The sequence below is a fragment of the Pleurodeles waltl genome, chromosome 3_1, assembly GCF_031143425.1.
Source record: "Pleurodeles waltl isolate 20211129_DDA chromosome 3_1, aPleWal1.hap1.20221129, whole genome shotgun sequence".
NCBI lineage: Eukaryota > Metazoa > Chordata > Amphibia > Caudata > Salamandridae > Pleurodeles > Pleurodeles waltl.
In genome coordinates this window covers 15,894,569-15,906,839 of record NC_090440.1, presented here as the reverse complement: position 1 = coordinate 15,906,839, position 12,271 = coordinate 15,894,569, and the positions used below count along the sequence as shown (strand labels likewise).

The 12,271-nt window shown below is 47.3% G+C and overlaps 1 protein-coding gene across 7 annotated transcripts in view; it reads left to right on the top strand.

Moving 5' to 3' along the window:
* The window catches only part of ATG13 (autophagy related 13), a 401,206-nt gene that overhangs the window by 205,892 nt on the left and 183,043 nt on the right, over nt 1-12,271 (top strand). For 4 of the 7 annotated variants that reach the window (XM_069221704.1, XM_069221701.1, XM_069221703.1 and 1 more), the window contains exon 9: nt 8,618-8,716. The exons of the other annotated variants lie outside the window; for them this stretch is intronic. In XM_069221704.1, the coding sequence (XP_069077805.1) occupies nt 8,618-8,716 (99 nt within the window). The remainder of the gene's footprint in view (nt 1-8,617; nt 8,717-12,271) is intronic. 7 annotated transcript variants of the gene reach the window in all.

Below are 12,271 nucleotides of genomic sequence, written 5' to 3'. Positions count from 1 at the left end.
GAGGATTTTTGAGCCCCCCTGAATCTAATCCTATACTCCTCAGTGGAGAATCCAAAGCCCTCAATCAGGGTACCCTTCATGAGGTCATAAGATTCTGCATCTTGTCCAGAGAGTGTGAGGAGTCTATCCCTACACTTTCCTGTGAACATTTCCCAAAGGAGAGCACCCCAGTGAGATCTGTTCACTTTCCTGGTTACACAAGCCCTCTCAAAAGCTGTGAACCATTTGGTGATGTCATCACCATCTTCATATTTAGTTACAATCCCTTTGGGGATTTTCAACATGTCAGGAGAATCTCTGACCCTATTTATGTTGCTGCCACCATTGATGGGTCCTAGGCCCATCTCTTGTCTTTCCCTCTCTATGGCTAGGATCTGTCTTTCCAAAGCCAATCTTTTGGCCATCCTGGCTAACTGGATGTCCTCTTCACTGGGGTTATCCTCAGTGATTTCAGAGGTGTTGGTCTCTCCTGTGAGGGAACCAGCATCTCTGACTATTATTTTTGGAGTCAGGGTTTGAGGGACCCTGTTCTCCCTAGATAGGACTGGTAGGGGGGAATTTTCCTCCTGGTCACTATCCTCTTCCTCTGAGTTGCCACCCTCAGAGGGGTTGGCCTTTTCAAACTCTGCCAAAAGCTCCTGGAGCTGTATTTTGGTAGGTTTGGGGCCCATTGTTATTTTCTTTATTTTACAGAGTGACCTTAGCTCCCTCATCTTAAGATGGAGGTAAGGTGTGGTGTCGAGTTCCACCACAGTCACATCTGTGCTAGACATTTTGCTTCTAAAAGTTGGAATACTTTTTAAGAATCTACAACTGGTTCTAGAATCTAATTCAAACTTTTACAAACTTTTAAACTCTAAAAGAAATGCTAAACAGGATCTAACACAAGGCCCTAGCAGGTCTTTTAAGAATTTAGAAAACTTTTCAAATTGCAAAAATCAATTTCTAATGACAATTTTGGAATTTGTCGTGTGATCAGGTATTGGCTGAGTAGTCCAGCAAATGCAAAGTCTTGTACCCCACCGCTGATCCACCAATGTAGGAAGTTGGCTCTGTATGTGCTATTTCAAAGTAAGGAATAGCATGCACAGAGTCCAAGGGTTCCCCTTAGAGGTAAAATAGTGGTAAAAATAGATAATACTAATGCTCTATTTTGTGGTAGTGTGGTCGAGCAGTAGGCTTATCCAAGGAGTAGTGTTAAGCATTTGTTGTACATACACATAGACAATAAATGAGGTACACACACTCAGAGACAAATCCAGCCAATAGGTTTTTATATAGAAAAATATCTTTTCTTAGTTTATTTTAAGAACCACAGGTTCAAATTCTACATGTAATATCTCATTCGAAAGGTATTGCAGGTAAGTACTTTAGGAACTTCAAATCATCAAAATTGCATGTATACTTTTCAAGTTATTCACAAATAGCTGTTTTAAAAGTGGACACAGTGCAATTTTCACAGTTCCTAGGGGAGGTAAGTATTTGTTAGGTTAACCAGGTAAGTAAGACACTTACAGGGCTTAGTTCTTGGTCCAAGGTAGCCCACCGTTGGGGGTTCAGAGCAACCCCAAAGTCACCACACCAGCAGCTCAGGGCCGGTCAGGTGCAGAGTTCAAAGTGGTGCCCAAAACACATAGGCTAGAATGGAGAGAAGGGGGTGCCCCGGTTCCGGTCTGCTTGCAGGTAAGTACCCGCGTCTTCGGAGGGCAGACCAGGGGGGTTTTGTAGGGCACCGGGGGGGACACAAGTCCACACAGAAATTTCACCCTCAGCAGCGCGGGGGCGGCCGGGTGCAGTGTAGAAACAAGCGTCGGGTTTTCAATGTTAGTCTATGAGAGATCTCGGGATCTCTTCAGCGCTGCAGGCAGGCAAGGGGGGGATTCCTCGGGGAAACCTCCACTTGGGCAAGGGAGAGGGACTCCTGGGGGTCACTTCTCCAGTGAAAGTCCGGTCCTTCAGGACCTGGGGGCTGCGGGTGCAGGGTCTCTCCCAGGCGTCGGGACTTTAGGTTCAAAGAGTCGCGGTCAGGGGAAGCCTCGGGATTCCCTCTGCAGGCGGCGCTGTGGGGGCTCAGGTTTTGGTACTCACAGTATCAGAGTAGTCCTGGGGTCCCTCCTGAGGTGTTGGATCGCCACCAGCCGAGTCGGGGTCGCCGGGTGCAGTGTTGCAAGTCTCACGCTTCTTGCGGGGAGCTTGCAGGGTTCTTTAAAGCTGCTGGAAACAAAGTTGCAGCTTTTCTTGGAGCAGGTCCGCTGTCCTCGGGAGTTTCTTGTCTTTTCGAAGCAGGGGCAGTCCTCAGAGGATGTCGAGGTCGCTGGTCCCTTTGGAAGGCGTCGCTGGAGCAGGATCTTTGGAAGGCAGGAGACAGGCCGGTGAGTTTCTGGAGCCAAGGCAGTTGTCGTCTTCTGGTCTTCCGCTGCAGGGGTTTTCAGCTGGGCAGTCCTTCTTCTTGTAGTTGCAGGAATCTAATTTTCTAGGGTTCAGGGTAGCCCTTAAATACTAAATTTAAGGGCGTGTTTAGGTCTGGGGGGTTAGTAGCCAATGGCTACTAGCCCTGAGGGTGGGTACACCCTCTTTGTGCCTCCTCCCAAGGGGAGGGGGTCACAATCCTAACCCTATTGGGGGAATCCTCCATCTGCAAGATGGAGGATTTCTAAAAGTTAGAGTCACTTCAGCTCAGGACACCTTAGGGGCTGTCCTGACTGGCCAGTGACTCCTCCTTGTTGCTTTCTTTGTTCCCTCCAGCCTTGCCGCCAAAAGTGGGGGCCGTGGCCGGAGGGGGCGGGCAACTCCACTAAGCTGGAGTACCCTGCTGGGCTGTGACAAAGGGGTGAGCCTTTGAGGCTCACCGCCAGGTGTTACAGCTCTTGCCTGGGGGAGGTGTTAGCATCTCCACCCAGTGCAGGCTTTGTTACTGGCCTCAGAGTGACAAAGGCACTCTCCCCATGGGGCCAGCAACATGTCTCTGGTGTGGCAGGCTGCTGGAACTAGTCAGCCTACACAGACAGTCGGTTAAGTTTCAGGGGGCACCTCTAAGGTGCCCTCTGGGGTGTATTTTGCAATAAAATGTACACTGGCATCAGTGTGCATTTATTGTGCTGAGAAGTTTGATACCAAACTTCCCAGTTTTCAGTGTAGCCATTATGGTGCTGTGGAGTTCGTGTTTGACAGACTCCCAGACCATATACTCTTATGGCTACCCTGCACTTACAGTGTCTAAGGTTTTGTTTAGACACTGTAGGGGTACCATGCTCATGCACTGGTACCCTCACCTATGGTATAGTGCACCCTGCCTTAGGGCTGTAAGGCCTGCTAGAGGGGTGTCTTACCTATACTGCATAGGCAGTGAGAGGCTGGCATGGCACCCTGAGGGGAGTGCCATGTCGACTTACTCGTTTTGTCCTCACTAGCACACACAAGCTGGCAAGCAGTGTGTCTGTGCTGAGTGAGAGGTCTCCAGGGTGGCATAAGGCATGCTGCAGCCCTTAGAGACCTTCCTTGGCATCAGGGCCCTTGGTACTAGAAGTACCAGTTACAAGGGACTTATCTGGATGCCAGGGTCTGCCAATTGTGGATACAAAAGTACAGGTTTAGGGAAAGAACACTGGTGCTGGGGCCTGGTTAGCAGGCCTCAGCACACTTTCAATTGTAAACATAGCATCAGCAAAGGCAAAAAGTCAGGGGGCAACCATGCCAAGGAGGCATTTCCTTACACACCCCAATCCAGCATCGCTCAACCTAGCATTCTGTCTCCTGAAGTCTTAGAATTTGGCTATCTAAACCTTTCAAATTAGTGTATGGAAGTCCTTAAACAGGCAAGGAAACCGACAACAAGGCATTGTTATGCTAATAAATGCAAAAGGTTTGTTTTCTACTGCCAAGCAAACCAAATCACACCGTTAGATGCCTCCATACAAAACATTGTGAGTTATTTACTACACCTACAAAAAGCAAATCTTGCTTTTTCTTCCATCAAAATTCATCTCACTGCAATCTCTGCTTACCTGCAGATTAAACATACAGTCACTTTTTAGAGTACCAGTTATTAAAGCCTTTATGGAAGGATTAAAAATAATCATACCTCCAAGAACCCCACCAGTACCTTCGTGGAATCTTAATATTGTACTTACACGACTCATGGGCCCACCTTTCGAACCCATGCATTCTTGCCAAATCCAATTCTTAACTTGGAAGGTAGCAATTCTAATAGCCATCACTTCACTACGAAGAGTTAGCGAAATACAGGTGTTTACTATCGAAGGACCATTTATACAAGTACACAAACATAAAGTGGTTCTCCGCACAAATCCAAAATGTCTGCCAAAAGTCCTTTCACCGTTTCATTTAAACCAAACTGTGGAACTCCCTGTCTTCTTCCCACTGCCAGACTCAGTAGCAGAAAGAGCGCTGCATACATTAGACATAAAAAGAGCACTAATGTATTATATAGACAGAACAAAACCATTTCGGAAAACTAAACAATTGTTCGTTGCATTCCAAAAAGCCCATGCTGGTAACCCTATATCCAAACAAGGTATAGCCAGATGGATAATTAAATGCATACAGACTTGTTACCTAAAAGCTAAAAGAGAACTACTCATTACACCAAAGGTACACTCCACTAGAAAGAAAGGATCAACAATGGCCTTTCTAGATAACATACCATTGACAGATTTGTAAGGCAGCCACTTGGTCCACACCTCATACATTTACCAAACACTACTGTGTAGATGTGTTAGCAACACAACAAGCCACAGTAGGACAGGCTGTACTAAGAACACTATTTCAAATGACTTCAACTCCTACAGGCTGACCACCACTTTGGGGAGGATTACTGCTTTGTAGTCTATGCACAGCATCTGCAGCTACACATGCCATTGAACGGAAAATGTCACTTACCCAGTGTACATCTGTTCGTGGCATGTTCCGCTGCAGATTCACATGCACCCTCTCACCTCCCCGGGAGCCTGTAGCCGGTTAGGTTGCAATTGTATATATGTAAATAAACATTCCTTTAGCACAAACTATGTACATACATATCTATTCCATTGCATGGACATCTTTAGTATCCTCATTCTACCACTCCTACCTCACCCTATGCGGGGAAAACAATCTAAGATGGAGTTGATGCCCATGCGCAATGGAGCCGAAAGGGAGGAGTAACTCGGTCCCGTGACTCGAAAAGACTTCTTAGAAGAAAAACAACTTGTAACACTCCGAGCCCAACACTAGATGGCAGGACCTGGGGGAGTGTTATATTGATATACACACTCACACACCTGCTTTACCATGTTAAACATACACTTAGACTTCACACTTATTCAGCATGCGCCATCCCCTCTGCTCACTTCACGAATGAATCCCTTTCACTTACAGCTGACGCAGATGAAAGACCCTGGTTGTGAGAGGCTGGGCGAACCTATAAGTGGAAAGGGTTCACCACACCGCTCCGAGGGTGCTAGCTAGAAAACCCTGACCCTTTAATACAATCTGCCCTCCAGTACCACAAAACAGCCACTTTCTGAAAGATGGTTGCATTTTGTGTGCCTCCCTCAGGTACATTATTGTCGATCATCCTCTAGAACACAGCCCAGAATTCTTTTTCTAATCCCTCAGCACCAAGAACTTCAGTGCGCCAATCTGAGACAGGAAGCCAGTAGGACTGCAACCACCCCACAACCCACTGAGCAATATTTGAGAGAGATGCATTTCAGTTGACGATCATCCTATGAGGAATCACAGGGATAGGCCGTGAAATGCCAGATCCTCTTTCATTAAGAACATTCTCTCTCAACAACAGTAGGAAATATTGGATATATTTTTGAAGATGTATCTTAAAATCCAAATCCTATCCTAGTGAAAATATGAATTGTAACTGCAATAGAAGTAAACCAAATGTTAGATTTAATGTTGCCCAAAAGCTTGAACAGGAAAAGTCCAAACATATTTGTTGTATAACACCGCTGTATATCTTTATAGCAGTCAGACCTTCATTCTTGTATTCACTAAGCTAATCTTCACACTAAAAGGAAAACCTGATTTGAGCTACAGAGTGGGTTCTGGACTGCAGACCTGTGTGAACAGTAAGGCTTTATGTTCTAATGGCCTACTATTGCTGTGCACAGCGCACCAATACCTTTGGGCTATGTTAGCACTTTATAAAGCTCTTTGAATACATACAGTGTTCACAAGTCTGACATTCTTTTCTTGTGCTGGCAGCTGGGCTGTTGAGCAGAGCAAGGGAAGGCTGAATGCCTTCAGTCCTGCGGGGCCTCTTGTGTTTGTTGTCGCATGGCACACACCTCCCTTCTAATGACACTCTGCGTCCAGCGTTTATAACATTATTTAGGTGGTGTTGAACCTTTTTAGAATAAACGATTAGTAGAAAGGAGGCTGATGTGCTTATTTTTATTTTCCTTGTGAAAGACTGTTCTGTCAACAGTAAACTAGACCCCTCATTATCAGCTTTCCACGAATCTTTCTTCAGCTGTTTTTTAATGAATACTCTGAATATATACAAGCACACTTATTATCGCTTTGCACAGAAACATGGCCTATAATAAATGTAAATTATATTTTAAACAAGCACATTCACTTCTAAATGATTAACATTTATAACCTAAACGGGGGGCTTCGAGGAAGAGATACAATAACCGAATAATCATAGGACCTCAACCTCTGAACCTTGCTGAGGAGTCTCAAAGCATTTAACAGGGAGGCCTAGTAGTGAACATGCGTGGCTGTAATGCTCACTTGGGGATACTCACAACCCTACGCCAACTGTACATTGACTTGTCATGGAATCCGCATAGGGAAGGATGAGTGCTTTCCAGAGCCCTACACAGCCACGCACTTGCTCTCTCCATTTCAAAAGCAGGTGCAGCCAGATTTGCTCTTTTAAGTGGTATGCTTACATTTGTACTCTCTTCACTTAAGTTACATTTGAAAGGCACCAGATGATTCTGTTCATCACTTCACTATGCCCACTGCACCCCACCATTAGGTACCCCACTGCATTAGATACACTCTTCCCTAAACCCTGAGCCCTGTTCTGCCTCTGCTCAGCTTCCAGCAGCCCTGTGGATCCATAAATGCATTTAAGATCCCCTTTGAGTCCCTAGAAAAGCACTTTAATTGGCCTGGCTCCACCATGGTAGAGATCTATGCTCTACTTATAACTTGTCTCATTCTTTGAACCGTTCCAAGGTTGTTTGTGCCTAGCTGTGCTTTCTGAACGTGGGGCTGCAGTTGTCAGTTAGTGTAGCACCACTTCCATACCTCTTGTTTTGGACTGTGCTATGGTTTTTCCTAGCACCACTCCCTTTGGGTCACTTTATCCCCAGCACTTTTTCGTCTCCGCTGAGTTACCAGCCCTGCTAGTGGGTGGGTGTGAACCTTCATGGTGATTGTTGAATACTGAGACTGCCATTGATCGCTAAAGTGGGAGAGGGTTGAGTAGCGCCAAGAGGCAGCCTCCCTGCAATTAATTGATTTAAATACCACCTACAAGAAAGTACCAGTTGGGGCCGTCTGTTGCCATTTGCAGGAATTGTATTTTCACCATTTGTGACCCTCATGCAGACTTATTTGCCTGCCATACAGCCCCCAGGCCCTTGTTTTATACGTACGCTCAGATAACGTCATTTCTTGCCTCCTAGGTTTTACATTACCGACAGGCATAGGATGGACGAGAGAATAAATTTACCCTGTATTTCCCCGAATGTCTTGTTAGGACACCCTGCTGAATTCATGCTGGGTTATCCTAGGTGCTGGCTCTATCAACACAGGCTGAGCAGTCGCCATAGGTTATTAGTGTATGATTGTTATTTTTTAGAGGTAAAAAAACAGCGCCTCTAGAACACCTCAAGCTCATCAGTGACTACGTCCAGGCCACCGTCACAGCATTTGCATCTGAAACCTTGGCTTCTCTGCGCTTTGTCCTTTCCATTCCAGCTCTGTGCGCTTGTTACTCCTGGTGCCGTATAGATCTTGTAGGAGAAGTGCTCCAGTGCGCGCTGTTGGCTCCGAGTGTCTGCTCTTTTTCACCCTCTCCGGCTGCTAGTCCAGGGACTTCTTGCACTGGTTCATAGGTATGAGTGGAACTGAGCTTCTCAAGTTTTTTTTTTTTTTAATTTAATTTTTTATTTTTTCTTAAAGATCTTTATATTGCAAATAAAGCGAACAATGACAGTAAGCATTACACATTGCAGCCTAAAGTCACAATCACTCAAAATCAGTTTCCCGTCAGTCTCCAGAAGCCCATGATCCGCCACCCCAATACCTCAAGCCCCCCACCTACCCATCAGTAATTCAGACGGCAGCATTGAAGTTCAGACGCTCCTGACACAAAGCATCATGTCCGGTTCTTCCAGAAGTTCTCAAGTTTTATGTTTGCCATTTGTATAGTTTGATGCACCAGGTAGCTGCGCAGCTTTGTGTGTGTTGTTGCATCTAGTCAAAGGCCACTAGTTTATTTGTGGAAGGTCCCTGTCCCTGAGCAGGAGAAGTCTGGGTCTATCCACCCAGCAGGTTGTTTAAGGGTGTGGGTGATGGGACTAAGTGCCAGATGAGGCTGGCCTGGACCTGCAAATAACCTGGTGTACTTGTTGCCTTGCAGGCAGTTTGAGAGGACCCAGCCAATCACGGGGATAATTATTGATCACTTTGTGGAGCGGCCTTTTCCCAGCACCGTGCCCATGCATCCCTGCAACTACAGGTGAGGAAAGGCGAGAGGAACAGCCCCCTCCTCCCTTCTCGTATACCCATGTAATTACAGGTGAGGAAAGACAAAGAATTGCACCACCCAAGCATCTTCAGCTTGCATCTACAAGTGAGGGAGGGTAGCATAGCAGCACACAACGCCCCATCCACCTAAGTAGGCACCTCCAAACTATAGTTGAAGAGATCTAGTATAACATCATCCACTTCATTCAAACATCCATTGTGTGCTGTCCTGAAATTGCACATGAGAAGGAACATGATAAGAGGCCTCCATGACTACTTTTCATTAGTGTACCCCAGGAGCGATAGTCCTGTGGAGATCTAGACACACTCCTGGGAATATTTTGCACATTCCTCAAGCCATCTTCCCACTTCCTCAATGTCTCCAACTACAAGTTAGGAAAGAGCAGGGAATTGCCCTTCCATCTCCTACCCTCCTAAAGCCCCTGTCCCACAGATTACATATTTTCAGGCCCCTTACCCTTACACTTCCTGCCCAAGTATCCCTGTAACAACAAGGAGAGGTTTGCGCAAGAGCTTATAGACATATCCCTGCATGACGCATTTCCTGTCACGTGATGAACCAGACCGTGGTAATCCACAATCTTTCATACATACTTCATTGAAGAGAGCTAGTGGGAACAGCCACACACTGTTCCTGTCTTTTTACTTTCTTGATTTCATGGTAGAATGGTTGACAGCTTTGCATATTTCACTGTCGTTACTCCCAACATGTAGCCTTGCAGCCATTTCATTAAACCTTGCCATGTCTACTTCAGGAAACTCTCCTCCCAACATAGAATCTCACCCAGTCCTCTGGGATACTGTCCTGTCTTAGTAGACCCACTTAGAATGCACTCTGGTACTGTGAGGAAGTGGGGGGATTATACTTTAAATCAATAAGCTTGATATTTTGAACACAGATTTCTGTTTCTACTTTCATTAGTCTGAAATTTTGTCTCAAACGTTTGTGCTTGCACTGCATTCGTTTAGACTCCCTTCCAAACTTCGACATGCTGGTGCGAATATTGCTTACTCCACTGTGTGGTGTGTGTGCACAAGAGATAATCTACACAAAAAACACGCACATAGGTGAAAAATCATGTGCCATGTTCTTCACAGGTTACCTGCTGCTTTGCAGTCTGTTGCTTTGCAAGGATAGCAACTTGATTTTTCTGGGCGAGACTTCTAATCACAGATTCCTCACCTTAGAATATTCCACAGGCATCAGATTGTATCAGTAAAATCTTGAGCAGTAGCGCTATGCACCAGTATGTGCCTTCTGCAGCTCAACATCCATGTCATCTGTGTTGGAAGTGACGTGCATGGTGCCTATATCGGTGCCTCCCCAGCGTGCCGACATCAGTTCTGTTCTTCCTTCCCTAACAGCGTGGATCCGGAGAACTACCTCAGTCGCTTTTTGACCACTTTTTCAACCTTTTGTTGACTCCTTTTGTTCTATGGCTATGTCCCCCAAACAAGCCTATGGGTTTCACACTTCATGGTGAATGGCACAGACACATCTTTTTCTGATCCCCGCTTCGCTTATCTTTGCTGCCTGAGCCGACTATAAGTCGATGCACCTGAAGGCGATCCGGGAGCGAGCAATGACCCCTAGTGACAAAGGAAGTACTGCAACTTTCTCGGTCCTAAGGGAGATTTGGGCCCGCTCATGGAGTTGGTCTCATGATTGGTTGTCTTCCAAATCGAAGTTGTCATCATTGAAGTTAAGTCCAGGAAGACCAAACACAAGTCAAAGCATTCTTCAACTTCCCCTCCTCTTTATCGTGTGCTTCTATGCCCCGCTCCCGGACTCCCCCTGTGGAGCTAGAGGCTGGGTCTGCACCGCACCTCCCTCAATTCCCTGGAGCTGGAGTGACCCCGTCCAACTTACGGAGTTCTATCAGGCCATGCACTCCCATCTTTAGGTCACCTACTCCCTCTGTGTGCCCAGGGGCCCCATGGAGCCACGAGAGGTGCTCCAGCTTGGATACTGCCAGCTAGCCCGCTTCCAATGCTAGCTGGGGCCCTCTGGGTCCACCCCCGGATCCAGACTGAGTCGGGTACCGAGACCTACACCGGAGTTATCCTCCTGATGCCACATCTGACTTTGCTGACATCCCCATGATGCAGAGCCCACCCTCCTGTCTAACTGCGAGAGACAGCACTGCCTGTGCGTCATTCAGTGTCGACTCTAGCGCTGACCTGACCAGGTCAACCATCCTGTTCGTACATAGTGCCCATGTCCCTTGGCAGACTCAGAACGGACTTGGATTTTGGGGATGGCTATGAAAATGGCTACTAGTTCCATGACTCGTGATGAACTGACCCTCTCCTACCATGAGGACAAGTGGTATGAGCAGCTGGAAGAAGCCAGTGGACTGGACACGTCTCCAGATTCTGGCCTGGTCTCACCTCCGGGACCTACTACAGAAGAAAACACATCCTCCGCCATGGGGGTGAGGAAGGCAGCAGAGCTCCTCGACCTGCAGCTCCTTCCATTCAAGACCAATATTGTGAGAGAGGTGCTTCAAAGGGGGCTATCCTCTGTGGAGCACCTGCTTCCCTTCAATGAAGCCGTCCTGAATATCCTCTGGAGGCTTTGCCAAGCCCTGCACAGGTATTCTAGTGAACAGGATGATTGCTCTTGGAGACCTGGCTTTCCTCACTCAGCACCCAACCCCGAAAGCCTGGTGGTGCAGACCTCGGCTGCCACTCACAACCCCCTTTGCGTTCCCTACTACCTCTCTGGACAGGGAATCCAATAGACTCTAAACCTTCGGGTAGGGAATTTTCTCTTTCACCAGCCTAGTATTGCGGTCGGTGAACACAAATGCCTCTTGGGATGGTAGGCCCAAACCTCAAGGGACACAGTTGTACAGGTGCTGCCGATGGTCTAGGAGGAGGTCTGTACCGTACTTAAATCAGGCCATTCTTGATGGCTGGGATGCAGTAAAGTTCACCATCTGGTGTAGATTGGATACCACCGACTCCCTGGGCATGGCCGTTGCTGCCACATTGGCACTTCGCCACCACGCCTGGCTGAGATCAACTGGCATCTCGGGGGATGTCCAATCATCTTTGATGGTCATGCCCTTTAATATCTATCACCTGTTCGGCAATAAGGTCCATACAGCTCTCGAGCTCTTTAAGGATAGTTGAGTCACGACCAGGTCATTGGGATCCTCCCTGGCACCACACCACGCACACTCCTCGTTTCTTGCCTTCCATGGCTATGGTTGGGGCTCTCCGCTGTGTCTGCAATACCAGCCATACCCCCAAAGTGATCAGGTTTCCCAGCCTTGTCGTGCCCGTGGACATGGCTCCCACAGAGGATGTGGAACTCAGCCAGCGTGCAGTCCAATTCCCCACTCCTCCAGCTGCTGCAGCCTCCTGCCCACATGGCAAGCGATAACATCGGACAAGTGGGTGCTTCAAATTGCCAAAAGGAATTACTCCCTTCCATTTCTGGAAACCCCACAACTCTGCCACCTGTTTCAGATCGTCTGATGGAGGGCCACCTCTGCTTGCTATGTCAGGAGGTGCAGGC